The 19,645-nt window shown below is 40.6% G+C and overlaps 1 protein-coding gene across 5 annotated transcripts in view; it reads right to left on the bottom strand.

The window, feature by feature from the left end:
• Positions 1–14,412, bottom strand: part of LOC138983816 (arf-GAP domain and FG repeat-containing protein 1-like) — a 43,630-nt gene extending 29,218 nt beyond the window's left edge. For 3 of the 5 annotated variants that reach the window (XR_011461269.1, XM_070357144.1, XM_070357145.1), the window contains exons 1-3: positions 14,217–14,412; positions 8,659–8,752; positions 502–756 (exon numbers count right to left, since the gene is read on the bottom strand). Coding sequence is in view for 4 of the 5 variants with exons in the window: in XM_070357144.1 (XP_070213245.1) it covers positions 502–756; positions 8,659–8,752; positions 14,217–14,380 (513 nt within the window). In the remaining variant the exon portion in view is untranslated. Of the gene's footprint in view, positions 1–501; positions 757–2,666; positions 2,980–3,021; positions 3,196–8,658; positions 8,753–14,216 lie in introns of those variants that run through there. The other 2 variants (XM_070357147.1, XM_070357146.1) reach the window with 2 other exon arrangements.
• Positions 14,413–19,645: the final 5,233 nt, after the last annotated feature.

Below are 19,645 nucleotides of genomic sequence, written 5' to 3'. Positions count from 1 at the left end.
CAATACATCACGCATTCACATCGACCAGCAGATCGCAGCCATTTCAACGCATATCCTACTTTTCACGGCCTATTATTCCAAGTCACACGGGTATTTTGGTGGACATTTTTTTTTATCTATGCCAATACAATTTTGCCAGGAAAGACCCTTTTGTCAATCGTGGGATCTTTAACGTGCACACCCCAATGTAGTGTACACGAAGGGACCTCGGTTTTTCGTCTCATCCGAAAGACTAGCACTTGAACCCACCACCTAGGTTAGGAAAGGGGGGCGAAAATTGCTAACGCCCTGACCCAGGGTCGAACTCGCAACCTCTCGCTTCCGAGCGCAAGTGCGTTACCACTCGGCCACCCAGTCCTGCACGTGTACATATATTGATATAGTGTATACACATGCACAAGTGTTCACAAATTCATGCGCACACACACACACACATTTAATCCTCCAGCTTGCACAGTACACAGACACAAAACGTGCTCACGTACGTGCAGACAAACTCACCTGACTGTTGCCAATGACTAGTTTGGTGGCGTTTTCGCCTAAAAGTGCTCGCAGGGGTTTGGTCTGTGGCTGTTTGCTTAGGGCAGCTTCGTTCATACGCCGAGCCTCGTCTCGCATAGCCTCTGTGGGGGCCACGTAGAATCGCTTGTTCTCATATTTCTGCACCATAAAATCTCGCACTCGCTGTTCGTCCCTGGAGTCGGGCTCAGGCCATGTGCGATTGTCGTAGAGTCCCAGGTAGACTTTGCGGTTAAGCTGTCGACAGAAATAAGGTCAATAAATTAGCAAGAATAATCATTGTGTTGAAATTTAGGCAACAAAATAATAAAGAAATAAAAATGTTTGTTTCAGATGACAAAGCACACAAAAAAATAATCATAAACATCAGGTCGGTAAGTCATTTTTTTAAATGTTTTTTTAAATGCAGTTCAGTTTTATATTTACACAGGCACATGTGGCTTTTTATTGGTCGGAAATCATGCGAGCTGTGTCCATTGTTTGTCGGAGAAGAGTATCTTGCCTTGTAAAGTCTACAAAATCAAGTTTTGTCATTTGTAATAAATTCATTTTCTGGAATGAGTCCAAAAAAAGTTCTAGAGCAGGGAGGAAAAAAAAAGCGTCGGTAGGGGAATAGGAAACATTTCAGTTTTATTTTCTTGGCCATAACAGAATATTTTCTTCTTCTGTTGTTGGCAGACTCAGGTGACAACATTGTCGGTGCCAAGTTTGCACGACAAACTGTGCTGTCATCTCCAGGTTATCTATAATTGCAATTTGAGTCCACTTATATTTGGACCACTTCCCACATATATACTTGCAGGAATACAACACTTAGGTCACCAATAGAACATTCAAGAGAGTGAATGACCATATGACGTCAAAGACAGTCACATGACCGTCACTTGACCAGCTAACCTGCTGACTGACCCAAGTGGGTCTTACATCACACGGGTCAACATTTGCAACGTCATTTCTAGAAACACAAAGTTTGTATTATGTGGTTACCAATTTTCAACCGCAATCCATACAAAACTATTTTACAAAATTGAAAATGATATTTTAAATCTCTACTCATTCATTAAGGCTATCATTTAGGCTTTTTGCCACAAAGAATAAATTCAGAAAAATTTTTCCAGTGCAATGACAACAAGATTTTTCCAATTCCACTTAATTCAAACAAAACTGAAATTTGTACAACGTAATTGCTCTCGAACAGCAGTGTTCTGGTGTGACAGTACAATGCTGGCAACATTTACAATCCAATTTTAATCCCAATTAGCCAACTGCAACTAGAAAGTTTTATCTTCAAAAAGACCAACTAATTTGCCATTCTGCTCCATCTCATATTCATGCTCATAAGTTCAAGAACTCTCAGCTTCAAGATTCCTGAGAGGCTCATTTACTTGTCTATACACTCGTCTGACAATTGAAAACAATAGGGTTTTTTTTCAACCCATGCATAATTATAATACAAAACTGAAAAAGCCAATCCTATTGTGTGGAAATGCAGTATTGCAACAGCGGTGTTCAAATTTCAGTCATGACACAACTTGATATATTGAACATGGCTTAGTGGAGAGAGAGAGAGAGAGAGAGAGAGAGAGAGAGAGAGAGAGAGAGAGAGAGAGAGAGAGAGAGAGAGAGAGAGAGAGAGAAGAGAGAGAAAGAGAGAGAGAGAGAGAGAGAGAGAGAGAGAGAGAGAGAGAGAGAGAGAGAGAGACTATTAAATTACAATTCACACATTTCAAAGTCTTTGCTCTGGGTAATTTAATTACAAATAGAATGGATTTCACAACTACAAAATGTACCCAAAGGTTGAACACATTATGCTAACCACCTGATGCAATGGATTTCACTATGACAACTGCTTTCTGAGTATAACCAGCAACAGTCATGACACTGTATAATTGACAATAGATGTACTGTCTTAGTAATATTAATACAGGAGCGAAAGTCTGCAGACGACATTCTGAAGCTTATATACTCCTGGAAAAGTCGAAGGCTAATTGTTTAAAAAAAAATCAGGGTCAGACATTTACTGATTTTCAGACCATGCATACTCAAATTGAACACGTTAAATAGACATAACAAATCCACCGGACATTAATTAGAAACTAAACAATAAAAGCAAAACACAATAAAAAATAAACCTGAAACTTCCATACCCCAGAGACAGGCCTTGGACGGGAGATGATTTCACAAGAAGTCATACTGGCAGTGTAAATTTGGTGATCAAAACACAATGTTGATGAAACAAAAACTAACCTCTAACTGACTGAACTTAATAAAAAGTTAAGTGTCAGCTCTCGGATCAAATAAACAAAAGTTTACAAACAAGAGATCCTTGCTTCAGGAGAAAACAATTCTTCAGATCTTGTAAAACAAAGCAAACGCTTCAAAGTTCAAAGAGATCGACCTGACAATAATATATTACACAGTCCTCCTATTCAACAAGCTACTCTGACTTGTTCCAAGCAGTACGTGTATTTCCAGTCTGCCAGACTCGAGAGAAACACTTACATTTATACAAGTGTCCCTCCAACTTCCGTCCAACTCTGCGATGGCAACATGGGGCACTCAACACACAGAGTCAGGCTAATCAGTAATGGTAAGCACTCACAATGTTCATGACATTCACAATGACAACGAGTGCCTGGCACGTGTGTGTTGCAAGATTACCAGCCACCCCGCCCCCTTTGACTTGAGCCAGTAAGATAACACGCAGACAATGAACCAATGGAGACAATAGTTACTAACAATGCAATGTTGTACTTGTAAGAAGTGTACACAGCAAGAGAGCTCATGAAAAGGAGTAAGTTGAAATCTATTGAGAGTGTTCGGTCTTTAACTATTTGAGCTGCTCCATTGAAACTGAAAGTGTAACTAATACTACAGTGGCGAACCCCCCTTTAGACTTTATAGACTTCCAAATTTCCGATAAATCTTTAAACAGGAGGCACTCTTAAAATGGGCTGATGAATTTGCAGAGGTTACGAACAGAAAACCTGCGAAAACAGTGTCCTATAAGGGAGGGTCAGTCTTACTCTTAAGTTTGAGAGTCTTAACATGGGGGTTCCCAGTATTGTACTGTATTTTATTTCAAGGTTATCAATCAATCAATCAATATGAGGCGTATATCGCGCGTATTCCGTGGGTACAGTTCTAAGCGCCGGGATTTATTTTTTTATTTTTTATTTTTTTATTTTATGCAATTTATATCGCGCACATATTCAAGGCGCAGGGATTTATTTATGCCGTGTGAGATGGAATTTTTTTTACACAATACATCACGCATTCACATCAGCCAGTAGATCACAGCCATTTCGGTGCATATCCTACTTTTCACGGCCTATTATTCCAAGTCACACGGGTATTTTGGTGGACATTTTTATCAATGCCTATACAATTTTGCCAGGAAAGACCCTTTTGTCAATCGTGGGATCTTTAACGTGCACACCCCAATGTAGTGTACACGAAGGGACCTCGGTTTTTCGTCTCATCCGAAAGACTAGCACTTGAACCCACCACCTAGGTTAGGAAAGGGGGGAGAAAATTGCTAACGCCCTGACCCAGGGTCAAACTCGCAACCTCTCGCTTCCGAGCGCAAGTGCGTTACCACTCGGCCACCCAGTCCAGGTTAACATGTTTTGTAGCAGCAAATTCCAAAACAATGCACCTAGGTATTAATTGCGTAAGTCTGCAGGGCAGGGTACAAATAAAAGTGGATATAAATTCAAATTGTCGCTGTTGTCACAATATAACACCCCCTCCCCCCCCCCCCCCCACAAATTGTTGGCCCTCAGTTTGTTATTAGTTTAAACAATCCTCTCAACCATCAGAGGTCAGCACAAGTAACGTTTCAGACTTGCAATGGAATCAACTAAAATCTCACAACCCAGCACCCCAAAAAGAGTCCTGGCGATTAACAAAAAAACAAAACCACTCTTGCTTCATGCACTATTGTTCACACAGATCCTGCCCCAAATCGAAATCCATCAGCCATTCAACCACAGACAGACACGCACTCACATGCACACCACTCATTGTTATTCATGGTAAACTCATAGTACTTGTACAGTGGAACCCCCCTTTTAAGACCTCCAAAATTCTGAGGAAATCTGCATGCAGGTCTTAAAAAGGAGGGAGTCTTAAAAATAAAAATTGGGTTAAATTTACAGAGGTTATGAACAAAAAGTCTAAGAAAACATGGTCTTAATAAAACCTACAGGAAGGGAGTCTTAAATTAGTGGGTCTCAATAGGCAGGTTCCGCTTCAAACATAATATAATACAATCTATACGACATAGGGGTGACTCTGAGTGCAGAGTGATAATCTGTGACTGCGTGAAGACTGGTGCAAGTCGATGTGTCATGTTGTCAGTGGCTGATATCAGCGACGGAGACATTCCTTGTAGAATCAGAATTATCACGATCATAGTAACCCCCTGGATAGTACTGATCCCCGTACCAAGCAACACCATCTTATCTGACCTACAATTCCTGATTGCAATCGGATGGACGACTTAATATCAAATGCGAGACATGACTTGACTGCATTGTTATGCAACTGTCAGAGCCTTAGATGGTATGACTCCTGGATGAGTGAACGACCTAAACAGTAGGACTCTGTCTGATGTGAAATGACGCAGCATACTTTGTTGACGCATTCCGCTGCTGATCGAATTTTTTTGTTTTACCTAAAGAATTATAGAGCAGATTTTCCAAAACTTATGTTATAATTTTAGCAGACTGTCATGAACTTAACTTCTTATTTAAAAAATTAAAAAGCTATTTATTAATTTTTATTCAAAATGTATCTTATTCTTCATTTCACGGGCTGGACCCACCTTTTCAAAAATATTACTTAACACATAAAATAATTCTCTCTCTCTCTCTCTCTCTGATCAACATAATGCTGACATAAAAGTACAAATGACACGAAGCAAATGAAACAAAACCAAACCCGCAGGTCCACATTTGTTTCAAAATCGAACCTTACACTTAACCGATAAACCGACTTCTGTCCATCAAAACATAAACAATAAAGTTCACAATAAATGCATGCACTTATACAGGCAAAAGGAAACATCTTACATAGATCCCTTTAGGCAACAAGTTCATACATGTATAGCTTTATTTGTCAATGTTTATGATTCTATCAATTTGTTCCACTTCTTTCCCCTATTCTGGGTTGCTGAAGAAGGAGGTCAACGATTAATTATCTTTTTCATCACCTTGTAGAATTCTTCATTACACTTCAGATGTGCGGAGTATTTACTCCGTTTCTTAGTTTCCTTTCAGTGCTTGGATTAATCTCTATACTATCAAATACAAACAAGCTGAAACCAGCACATTGCGGCTATCAGATACATGTCTTTGTTATTCACTTATTGTGTGAGTACACTCTTTGAGGGTGTGTTCATGGGGGAAGGGGGTGGGGGGAGGGGGGCAGCCTTCCTGCGCAGGTGCATCCAGTCTCCTCACCCAGTTGCCTCGAACTATGAAACTTGAACAGTGAAACACTTGGCTACAGACACTTCACAATGTGTTCACAGTTACACACACACACGCCTTGTTTATGTGCACATGTGACGGCTCTCTTTCTCACCATATAACTTAATCCCTTCTGATCACTCTTATGTTGTGTCATTGGCAATTCAAAAGTTTCTGAGGCAAGATGTCACAAAGGCAGGGAATAGATTAAATGACGCAGGTAGTGTATATTCTTGAGTAATTTGTCCTCTTTCTTTCTTTATTTGGTGTTTAACGTCGTTTTCAACCACAAAGGTTATATCGCGACAGGAAAAGGGGGGAGATGGGATAGAGCCACTTGTCAATTGTTTCTTGTTCACAAAAGCAGACTAATCTAAAATTTGCTCCAGGGGCTTGCAACGTAGTACAGTACAAAGGACTTAACAATAACATTTCTTACATACTGCTTGACCAAAATCTTTACAAAAATTGACTATATTCTATACAAGAAACACTTAACAAGGGTAAAAGGAGAAACAGAATCCGTTAGTCGCCTCTTACGACATGCAGGGGAGCATCGGGTAAATTCTTCCCCCTAACCCGCGGGGAGAAATTTGTCCTCTTCCTTCGGGATTAATTAATGTTTTGCAGTTTTACAGTCACTGCATTTTCAAACGATCTAACTCAGATCCTACATGTAATAATATAAATTATAATAGACTGCCAAAATCACCTCCAAAAATGGACTAAACAAGAACAACTTTTAAGAAAGTAGAGAACTAAAACTCCATCCTGCCTTGGCAATAAGAGCAGATGCCCCATCTGTTGTTGCACGCCAGCTGTGCATGAAAAATGTAGGACACAGCGGACTCAGTGATCACCATTACTTTGCCACACGAATGGGAGAAAAAAATCAACACTTAAAATGCATCTAATGATTGTGTGCTATTAAACTGACAAACAATTTACAGCACGAAGTGAGTCAGTACATGTAATAGAATACAATACAGTGGAGCCCCCTTTATAAGACCCCCCAGACGGGCGCAGTGGCGTGTTGGTAAGACGTCGGCCTCCTAATCGGGAGGTCGTGAGTTTGAATCCCAGTCGCTGCCGCCTGGTGGGTTAAGAGTGGAGATTTTTTCCGATCTCCCAGGTCAACTTATGTGCAGACCTGCTTGTGACTTAACCCCCTTCGTGTGTACACGCAAGCACAAGACCAAGTGCGCACGGAAAAGATCCTGTAATCCATGTCAGAGTTCGGTGGGTTATGGAAACACGAAAATACCCAGCATGCCTACTCAACGAAAGCGGAGTGAAGCTGACTATGCTCTCAGAGTATAGTGTGGGGAACCCAAATGGGCAAACGAGCTCACATGTCACCAGACAATTCTGGAACGCTGAAGAAGAAGAAGAAGACCCCCCAATTTCAGTTCATAACCAATGACAAAATTTACCTCCATTTTAAGACCTGATTTTCTGAGATTTTGGAGATCTTAAAAGGGGGGTTTCACTGAAGTGGTACAGACACTACATGTACCTTTGATGAAAGGACACACAAGACAGGATGTGCCAAGAGCACCATAACATTCAGTGTTGTTCCCAGGCCTCTGACTTCCGTCATTTATGCACATATTTTTTTTTATTTGAAGCATTATTGTTCTGACCCCAGGCCAGTCCAATGACTTTGACAAGTGGGGTGTATTTTGACACAACAATTTTGTTGCGGTCAGGACATTTTTGACCCATACATATTTTGAATCAGGGTCAAACTGACCTCTGTCTCATGGAACAACACTGAACATTGCAGGTGGCCTGTCATAGTTGGTAAATTTTAGTCCAGAAATGAGAAAAAGGGACTACAAAAGGTTGTCTTTCATGAGAAGTGTCCTGTCAACAGAGGGGCCTAACAGCACAGGTACCACTGTAACTACTCTTCCAATAAATGTGCCACTACAGTGGAACTCCCCTTTTAAGTCTTAGTCTTAAGACCTTCTTTTCTCAGGCTTTCTGTTCATAGCCTTTGTAAATTGACACCCATTTTAAGACCTAATTTTCTCTGCTTTTTTTTAGGTCTTAAAGGGGGGTTACATTGTACCAATTATTCGCTGTGCAGGGTGAATTAGTACGTTGCAAGGGAAGGCTGAGAATTGGGTTGCACACTGATTGACACCTTGATACAACGCAGACAGTCCGATCAGACTATGCTTTTTTCTTCCTCAAAACTGTATCAACAGTCGTACAGCAGTGCACAATAAGCTAGGCAATATCGGGACATGTTTAGGTCAATTATCTGATATCAAAAAGCAGACAATTGGGCTTACGTATAAGACAAAAACATGTATAAGACAAACACAAAACCAAAAAAAATAATTTGGTACATGTATGTAACATGATAAAAAACTTTTTTTAAAGTAGGGTCGGTAGCTTGTTTTATTTTTGTTTTGGGTGTACATGTAGTACACTTCGTCTGATTGTATGTAGCGCCAATAATGAGCCATCCATAACAGCTGAATTCATTCTTCATTTTGGAACTTGAATTAATTCTGTTTGTTTCTCATTAAGTCTCATCAGCCTGTAGGTAAGAATAGACAAATTCTGTTACTTTTAACTGACGTTTGTTTGGCTAAGCTCAGTTTGACAGTTGTCTCTGTCTCTCTCTCTCTCAAATTCAAAACAGCCTAATTACCTCATTTAAATGTGCCTTGAGGAAGTCCATCTCGTCAGGTGTGAAGCTGGCCATGGATATAGACTTGACTCTATGGGGAGGGTTCAGCCCACGTCTGAAACAAACGTCATGTCAGAGTAATCATCCTTGCTAAACCTTAATTTTAACACTGCCTCCTGGACTCCCACAGAAACCAGTCGATCACAGACCTGGGAACTCCTGTTTTGCAGTTGGAGTATTCTCAAACAAACTTGGTATATGGCCTTAAGTCTGAAATGGTGTCCACAGCTGAAATAGCTGTGCAACCTTGGCTCTAACCTGATTTGTACATCAAAGAAAAATAAAATCCTTGTAAAGATTAATGAGACTTGTAAAATAAAGTATGAAGTACACACCTAGAGAAACATTGTGTGCTCAGTTGTTGTTTTTAATGAAAATGTCGCCATTATCTGAAGTCAGCAGCACTACATTTTGGCCATTTTTTGTGACATGACCTTACAGCATATTGAAACATGGTCTACTCTGTCATATTTATGGGACAGAATGTCATGAATGACTTTTCACTGAGCCAGCAAAACTCAAATGTACCTTTGACAAAGCAAAGTTTTTGAATTTTGTCAGTGAGCCTGCAGAAAATGGGGAGACAAAATTTCACAGAAAGTTCATAACTATTTCCGTAAGACTTCATTTTTGTTCACTGATCAGCTCTAAATAATAATTAAAGATTGAAACCTGATATATTTTTGTAAAAAAGTATTTTACAGTATGTTTTGCAGAGGTATAAAACATAAAAAGGGTTGTTTGACTTGTTTTTGCATGTTCAAAAGTAGTTTGAAGTTTACGTGCAGATTTTCTTGTGAAAAAAGAGTTATGAACTTTCCAACCTTTTGCCTTATAAAATGAGTAAATTGACTGGTTGGGGAACACCTAGCTTTGTAATGCATTTGGATCCACTAGCAGCAGTCACACTGAAAGTTTGCATCAAGTTCATTCATTGGTGTTTGAGTAATTGAGAAATAAAAAATTCTTGTGAGAAAGTTATGAACTTTCCTACTATCTCCACTGAGAGTGTTTTTTGTCCTTAAATGCTAGCCATGAAAGTTAAGGTTGTAGTGGAACAGCAATTTTGCATATAAAAGTACATTAGATTTAGATACTAAGCAATTTTTGTCACTAAAGTCAAGCAGTATGCTTTAGTTAGCCATTTTCTCTGTGTCTTGCGCACTATTTTTATGTGAGAGTTACTAACTCATGTCAAAACCCAAAATATATGTAAAATGACTATTTTCAGTTTCCAAATTACACTGTACCATGATTTTCATCACAAAAAGAATCTACTGGCTGCTGACTGTTTCTTTCTGAAGTACTTAGCCGTTTTGTCATGAAGTTCATAACTTCACATAACTCAAGCTTATTTTTCAAGGGCGTGTTTAAAATAATGCCTTGTTAATAGCAAAAGAGTACATTTGACTTTATCTGGACATTTTGTAAGAAGTTTTCTGAATATCAACCCTCAAAATTACATTTTGATAATTCCAGCATGAATCTGGGTTGACTGCACGGTGTACATAACTTCACATCAACTGACCCTCAGCCCCACGGTGTGAAGTTATGAACACATGCCATGAGTATGATTTATACACAATAATTAATTTACTACACTAAATCACTACCTCAAATGATGTGCTGCTCTTCTCCAGAGTAGGCTGTTACAGTTTGATGTCATTTTTATTTTAATTTACCAGCAGATTTTAGTCCGTAGCTTTTCAGTTAAATAAATGATGTGAAGTTATGAACACACAGTCAGCTGACATAAACACTAACTAAATAATGATTTCGGTAACAGTTTTCATGACTGAGTTTGGTTAAGTAAATCATTAAGTTGTTTAGAATTATTTGCAAGAGACTTTAGTTAGTTATTTTAGTATAAATGTGTGATTGATGTGAAGTTATGAACTTTCACAAGTTTCAAACAATTTGTTTTATTTTGGCAATTAAAATCTGATTTTGTAATATAAGTGCAGCTTTAGCCTATACTATAACTCTGTGTTCTCAGTTTGTCATTGTTTTGCAAATATATTATACAGTAACTGTACTAGAGACCAACATAACAAAAATTCTTGTGAAGTTATGCGCACGCTCACATTTTATGATTTTTGTTATCGTTTGTTTTCACAAATGTTTTACTTTTATTACTTAGTTGTATGTTGATTACAAAGAGTAGCTGGAGAGAAAATAAGATGACATATGCACTTTCTTACTTTGGTTTGAATTAGCCATAGTTTGTGATGTCACGGTGTGAAGTTATGAACTCCTAGGACATTCTAAAAAAACTTTCAGTTTCTGCCAACTCTTTGAGTCAGACAAACATTTTGGTGTATTGAAATCCTTTTGATGGTACTTTTCAAGCACATTTTGCACAAAAACAGCAAAATTGTAGATTTAATGATAACTTATGCCAATATTTGCTGTGAAAAAATTGTGACAATATTAATTTCTATAAATAATACAGATAACCAAAAAATCTTCTCCACACTTCATCTTCAAAAATTACCTTCATGTTCCAGCTCACCTTTTTCAGATTAAAAAACAAAACAAATTGTTTCCTGCCTGTATAAATTAAATTTATTATACCAATAAAAGTAAATTATGTGAAGTTATGAACTTCCCATTAATGGAGTTCACATCTGCATCATGCGTGGCCAAAACAAGTTTAACTTGCTTGAAATGCAAAGTAATTTGCTGTAGCAATTTGCTCAGATGTCTAAAACAGACCCAATACATGTAGCAACAATGATTTAACAAGTCTAAATTTTGTGACGGTGTGAAGTTATGAACTCCTGCAAACTTTTAAACCTGAATCTGTGAAGTGATCAAACATGAGTTTTCTTAAATCATAGCTGTTCCTTGTGTATTTATGCTCTAAAATACATCTCTATTTTCAAAACAAAAAAATGTTCATTTTTAAAATTGATTTTGTATGTCACAAAAATGGACACCTATTCTGACTTTGGGCCATATATTCTCAGAAAAATGAGCGTACTTCACGCAGAATTTGCTTCACGCAGAATTTGAACATCCATGATTCAAACATGCCTCACACACGTCTGTCGCACCGTTAATTAAGTTTACCAATACTCATATATACTGTACATTCATTTGAAACAAATTCTTCGTTACTGACAAAAACTGTAATCATGTGTCAAAATACTGGATCGGCTTCGGGATGCCCTTGTAAAGAAAAGTAGTCTAAGAATGTTTTGCTCGTCGTATTTTTTCAACCGACCATACTGATCGTATTCTACTTTTCTAGACAAGCATCATGCATACAAAATATGGTAAAATCGTATGGGTTAATTCCCAGGTTTGCGATCACGTCAGTCAGACTAGACATTGAGGTCAGTCGTATGACGTCGTCACAATTCATGTGTACCAGCCCATTCAGCAGGGAAAATCAGCTGTACATGACTGCCAGATATATAATATATTATACATATATGTGCAAAAAAACCACCTGTCCTGGCTATTTTTGTCAGCACTTGGGTAAACAGATGAAGTTATTAGCATTGTTGTGGGTTGCATCTTTTGGGGTTACCCTGTATAACATGCAATTTGACATAAGTTGTCAAATTGGTTTGGTTTCCGATTTGAAAAAATAGTCTTTTAGAAGAGTTATGCGAGAAGCAGATGAGAGCATGATAAGAGAGGAAGTGTAAAATGACTGTCGCTGGTGTGTAAAATTTATGGCAGTGACAGTGACACTGACAGGCTTGGTATGCACGCCTAACCGTTAATTAATGGGGCATGGACTCTTATCATAAGTGATTAAGTGCATGTACATGTTGAGGCATTATTTATACTTCCCCCTGACAATGCCTTCCTCAGGCCTCAGTAATAGGATACTGCTGTTGCTGAATGTTTCAAGAAATGACACCTGAGTGCAGTTGACACCATCTGGTTTGCATAGATAGAGGGGGAAAAAAGTTGAACCAACAGTGATTCAAACCATCTGTTACCGTGCACTGTGATGCTGCTTTTAACCATCTAGCAAAATCAGAGCCTCAGACTGAACATTCTGCACCACTTTTGGTCCAATTTCCCTTTGTTATTTGTATGGGTCATGACATAATCAGACAATCATAATGACTGCAGTTTTGTCTCTGAGTTTATACCGTTGTCCTATCCCCACTGACTGAAATCATAACGGTTTGAATTACTAATGCACTATTGGCACATACAAATTGAAAATGACCCATTAGAATGACTACTTCAGTTTTCAGTGTCACACCTTAGACTATTCTAGTATTCATCCCATCAGAATTTGGTTGAGGGGGTCAAATGTTTGTTTGTTCGTTCATGGGCTGAAACTCCCACGGCTTTTACATGTACGACCGTTCTTACCCCGCCATTTAGGCAGCCATACGCCGCTTTCGGAGGAAGCATGCTGGGTATTTTCGTGTTTCTCCACCGAACTCTGACATGGATTACAGGATCTTTTTCGTGCGCACTTGGTCTTGTGCTTGCGTGTACACACGGGGGGTGTTCGGACACCGAGGAGAGTCTGCACACAAAGTTGACTCTGAGAAATAAATCTCTCGCCGAACGTGGGGACGAACTCACGCTGACAGCAGCCAACTGGATACAAATCCAGCGCGCTACCGACTGAGCTACATCCCCGCCCAGGGGGTCAAATGACCTGTAGTGTTTTCCTTACATGATAAATACAGGCTGATGATCATGTTGCAACCCTGTATTATAGTACATCACTACATGTTGTTCTTATACTAATTCAACATGAGTTGCTTGGTTTGTTTGGAAAAGGCTTGTCCGCATCAAGTTCTGTCTTCTTTTCCATACAGGGTAGATATCTATCTATTTAATTGGACAACATTCTGTATTGATATAATATTAACAAACTTGTGAACATAGAATAATAGACTGAGTCTGATACTTGATAGAGACTATTATTATCAAATTCAGAAACCTTTTCACATCAGTAAATGAGTAATTGCCGTGAAGTTGTTTTTAGATGTGTTGTGCAATTTATTACAATATCATACTATCAGACACAAAATGTAATGTCACTCATAGTCAAAGGAATGTCGGTAGTACAACTGTATGTCACTATGACTGAGCAGCTAGTTAATCAATGTGGTCGCATAACGTATTGTCCAGTCTAGTTAGTAGTAATAGTAGTATGACAACCACTGGGAAATAAAATTAACAAGTCTAACAGTGGTGTCAGTGTCACACTCGGGGTCCTATTACGGTTATCTCTTTCAACAAATCCTCTTATCAAAGTGGTGGGCGCAAGTTTGGTCATTCTATCCTTTGTGAGTTTGTCTCCAGGTTCTAAACTAATGAAGCAAAGTTCAAACTGAATGTTTCGCATACCACATTCTAAGACAGCAACACTCCAACACATAGGCAGCAGACTGAACTTAAACATAACAGACGATGTGAGGGTGCTTCATAGTGGAGCATCTCCAGCAACTTTTGACGCAAACACTCCCTCAGCCTCGATTATCAAATATCATAATTTTCAAGATCGAGATGAGAATGGTCGTGGGCAGACTTACAATATGCCGCTGCATGAAGTACAGACGAACGAACCGATCGTCATGTTAACGTATGTTGGTCCTCTTTGGTGACAGTCAAAGCACGTCTTGTTACTCGGCAAAGCCACCATTTCTCGCAACATTTTGAGATGTTTTTCATCTTGCTTTCTCTTGTTGGACGCCATTTTTAGGCTCTTGGTAGGAAGTGGTCGGAAATGAGCCGCGTAAGGGAGATAACCGCTTCAAACGGCTGGTTTTGAGCATTACCGTTCCTGTTCCCTCCCCATTTGTTTTTGGTGCATATGTACCCTTGTCTGATGTACTTCAGTGCGATTATAACGCCTCCACAAAACATACATGTCGTTCCGCCTGAGCCCAAGCATTCATCGTATGATATCGTTTATTTTTCTCAGCAGTCATGAATTGCCGCGACTGACCCACAGCAGGGACCTATATTTAGATACAGGGGCGGATCAGTTGCTTTGTAAGGGGGGGGGGGGGGGGCACTTTGAATCGAAAGTGAATGTGATGGGCGCGAAGCGCCCGAATTTGCTAGGGGGGTCCGGGGGCATGCCCCCCCGGAAAAAAATTTTGCCCAAAGAAGCAAAATGGTGCCATCTGGTGCCATTTGAACTTAGAAATGGTCATAAAATCAGCATAGAAAAACCTTTTTTTTTCTTTTTTTTTTCCCGGGGGGGGGGGCACGTGCCCCTTGTGCCCCCCCCCCCCCCCCCCTCGTCCGCCCCTGAGATATAATATAGGTCTAAGACTATGCCTACAGGCAGTCGCCGTTGGCTGAACATAATATAGAATATATATTGATTGGCTGACAGTCAGACGGTGATGCAACTAAAAACAAAACAAAACAAAAACAAAACAAAAACACCATCACAAGACGGGCCGTGCAACAACAATAACTGAACTTGAACAGCATGACTGGCAATACTGAACTTGAACCGACGTCGGTGACAACGCAGGGTGAACAAAAACTTCTCCAACAACAACAACAACAACATATAAACAAAACAAGTTACAACAACAACAACAAACAACAACAACAACAACAACAACAACAACATGAACAACAACAACAACAACGACAACAACAACAACAACAACAACATATAAACAAAACAAGTTATCAATGCGGGCAGCCACACCACACCAGACAGCTCAGTTTGTAGCCGCTACTTCTCTCTCCTGCGCGAGCTTGTTCGCCACGGTGTGCAGTACGTGTGTCGTGTGTAGTGTGTGTGTGTGAGCGTGCCGTGTCAGTGTGTGTGTGTGTGTGTGTGAGTGTGTGTGTGTCAGTGTGTGTGTGTGTCAGTGTGTGTGTGTGTGTGTGTGTGTGTGTGTGTGTGTGTGTCAGTGTGTGTTTGTCAGTGTGTGTGTGTGTGTCAGTGTGTGTGCTCAAAATCCGTCAAAATGTCTCGCCGCAACTGACGTCGTCTGTCACCTAATCCTTCGGCAAACTTAAAAAAACCAGGAAGTTCTTTGCTCTTTATACGGTGCATTAATTCATATTTTGTCTAATCGATGTCAGTGTGACTCATACAATGTAGGTTAAAACAAACTGATGAAAGGCACACCCCTTTTCGATAAAACAGTGCGGCTCACGGCGTCTCAGAGCTGGTCAGGCTTTTGAATAGGAATAAGACATCTCTCCACTTGGACACATACCAAAAATGAACACCCCGGTCTGCAGTGCTCCCTGAGCACAGTTAGAATGTTCAGTTGATAAAAAAAAATGTGTTAAATGCAACCAGTGGCTTTTTGAGATTTTAATTCATTTAAAATGTCCAACTGATTCACAACAGAATGCTGTCGGCAGGGAGTTGCATTTTGGTATGTGACCAAATAGAGGGGTGGTCTCTCTTTTGTTGTTGTTGATGGTCTTATCCCATTGCATAAGCCTGAGATGGTGAGTGTGCCTTGAAAGGAAATTGTCCTTCCAACGAATACAGTCAGGCTAATTCTCTCAGATTTGCCGCCCAGGCCTTTTACGTGATCGAGATGAGACCATCTTTCCACTTGGAAATAAACCCAAACTCAACACCCTGACTGTGCTTCCCACAGAGGCGATTTTTCTGATGAACTAATTTTGCAGATTGACACTAGTGTTATAATTATGAAAAAATTCCCATTCCGCGCAGAAAGTACCAAGGCTGTTGTGTTTTGGTATGCAGGGGCGTATCCGGAACCCCCCCCCCCCCCCCCTAGCTTAACAAAAAAAAAATTTAAAAAAATAATTTGAAAATAAAGAAAAACTGATGGCTCAGATTGCACCAGATTGCTCCATTTTCCTTAATTTTTATCACAATTTTCAGGGAGGGGGGGGGGGGGGCATGCCCCCAGACCCCCCCTAGGAGCAGGCCTTTATCTTCTAAGTGACGGTTTGAGAAAGTAGTTGGGTAATTTGTTGGCTCAGGTTACACCAGATCGTCAATTGTACTTGTTTTAATCCAAATTTGTCTTCTTTAAACTTACTTTCTGGAAGGTGTATCAGGAGAAGTTTCTTGGGTCAGATTGCACCAGATTGCTCCATTTTCCTTGTTTTATCAAAAAATGCCGGAACCCGCCTAAGGAGGTTTGAACGATTCGCGTCGTCGAATTCTACCTACAAAAAAAAAGAATTGGACCCCCCTCCCCCCCCCCCCCCCCCAGCCCTTAAAATGATGTGATCCGCCCCTGGTATGTTAATCCATGTAGTAAGCCTGGGCAAATCTGAGATGGTGAGCTGAATCTTTGGCACAGGAAAGTGTGTGCCTTTAATGAACTCTCTCTGCTCTGCACTAAAACCTAATCTCTGCTTATCTTGTCTTCCTTGAATCGTATCTGATCACGCGTGAGAGGTTGCTATGACATCAGTGAAATCAGTAGGGATTCATTTACTGTTCGCATTTCCCCGATTCATCTGAGAAAAACACACACACACGCGCGCGCGCGTACACACACACGCACGCACGCACAAACTCAAAGATACACACACAAAGACACAAAGACACACACACACACACATACGCACACACACACACACCGGCGCACACACACACACACACACACACACACACACACACGCGCGCGCGCGCGCACAGCTGGACGTGATTTTAGTTCTCAAGAGGATAAGGCTTTTCCGAAGATGATAGGAACTTTGTACCACTTTAGCATAGTACGCCTACGTAGTTTGATCTATTTTTTCAAATCGTTGTCTTAGGGCCCCGTCACACAGCGCTGCGTCCTCACCACGACCATGCTGATCACACCGATCTGAAAAAGTTATTAAATCAGGGCAGGTCGGGGCATATCGCTGTCAAAATCCAGCAATTTGGCAAATTGAAGACTACATTACAATTGTACTGCGATGCTTCTACGTCAAAAGCGCTGCTGACTCGCTGCCACTACGGAGGGCCCCAAAGGGTTTAAAATCGTGATCGTGATTGGCGTTTTTTTACCTTTCTGTGACCGTGATTGCCGAAATTTCCATTTCTGTGATCGTGATGGGACTTTGCCCGTGATCCGTGATGACAAAAAAATCAAGTCTCGTGATCGTGATCGTGATTTGTGTTCGTGATCGTGATGGGCATTATTGCAAAGCATTTTATTTTCAACGTACATTTTTCACAGCTGTATCACTCTATGATCCTCTATTCGTCAAGGTGTTTGTGATCGTGAAAACAAAAATCAAGGTAACTGTGATCGTGAAAGCTAAAATTTCCCTTCCCGTGATCGTGATGATACCCTCCCTTTGGGGCCCTCACTACGATTACACCCAGACCACTGCCGACCAAGTGGTCGTTTCTACTACATTGCCGCTACGACGTACAGGACCATAGGGGAAAGGCTCCTAATATGGACCGGCTCCTAATATGGACCACCTCCTGTTCTGACAAACTAACGACGGTAGAGCGCTCAAAACAATTTCATTCGCTTTATTCGCTCTCTCTGGATAAGTTGCACATGTCAAAACAGTTGCAGAAACACAAACCTCAAAACCGTTAGGCTTTTTCGCTTTTTATATTTAGTCAAGTTTTGACTAAATATTTTAACATCGAGGGGGAATCGAAACGAGGGTCGTGGTGTATGTGCGTGTGTGTGTGTGTGCGTGTGTGTGTGTGTGTGTGTGTGTGTGTAGAGCGATTCAGACTAAACTACTGGACCGATCTTTATGAAATTTGACAAAATTAAAACAAAGAGAGGTACAGAAAAGCGTGCTATCCTTCTTAGCGCAACTACTACCCCGCTCTTCTTGTCAATTTCACTGCCTTTGCCATGAGCGGTGGACTGACGATGCTACGAGTATACGCTCTTGCTGAAAAATGGCAGCTACTTGACTAAATATTGTATTTTCGCCTTACGCGACTTGTTTTCCCTTTTGGCAGCGTTCACTCTAAATTTGCCGCCTAAAACGGACCCGTTTCTGTCCACAGCCAAAGCTTTTATAACACAAAAATGGCAATATATGACAGCTAAGACAGTATTTGTTACATTTTAACAGTGTGTACCCCGCGTTTCTACTGCAAACAAAAAACAAGAGGCGAAGCCTTCAAGGCTCACGTAAGAAATCGACAAACAGTAACACAAACTCAATCACTCCGTCACACATACACACACACACACACACACACAGTAAGCATAGGTGAAACTGTGCAAGAAAGCGAGACACTAGATCTGCCAACTAGTCTCGGCCCGCTCACAATAACAATGACCGAGACTTTCAGTAATTCCTTCGCGTGACGCCTAACCCTCTTACGTCATAATGTGACGTCTTCAAATGTTAAAGTTTCTATCACACACGTCAAACACTTTTGACCGAGACGTAATCTTCTTTGGCCGAGGTCTTGTCGGTAGCGCAAATAAGTTAGGTTACGCATGGAGTTACGAACACGTAAAGCCTACATATTCCGTAGCTCCGCAAATGCGTAACTTGGTGGTCACGACGCTTGCTTAGTCGTTTGCGGAGTAACGAAATACGTAAGGAGCTAACGCTGTGACGCAAAGTTGTACTATTTTTAGTGAAGGGGTATATCCCGTTAAGTCGCGTCTAACTAGTGACGTAAAAAGCCTCAAGGAAGTCTATTAGTCTCGGCGATAGGGAGAATTCTTTCTTTTTGTGTACTTTACGTCATGCTGTTGTGTTTGATTACGTAATATAGTATTTGTTTTGTTCTTTATCACGTTGTCGAAGCTGGAGCACCAAATAGCACCGCGGCGGACATTTCAGTGAAGTTGAAATCCACACCTTGCTAGAAAAAAAGAAGCAAAGCAATGAGGATCTGTTCAGCAACGTCCGTTGACGGCTGAAGTTCCGCCGCAAAAGCATCCGAAATAATAACGTGCTGCCCGCCATGTTTTTTCGCCACACGCGTGCTGTGCAAAGGTTTACGACAGGGGGGGGCTGTTGTAACTTTACGGTGAACGTTGCGGCGCAAGTTTCGCTACGCTCGCGTCAT

This window comes from Littorina saxatilis, linkage group LG13, assembly GCF_037325665.1.
Source record: "Littorina saxatilis isolate snail1 linkage group LG13, US_GU_Lsax_2.0, whole genome shotgun sequence".
NCBI classification, from domain to species: Eukaryota; Metazoa; Mollusca; class Gastropoda; order Littorinimorpha; family Littorinidae; genus Littorina; species Littorina saxatilis.
Note: the sequence above shows the minus strand (reverse complement) of the source record. Positions and strands in the feature narration are given on the sequence as shown.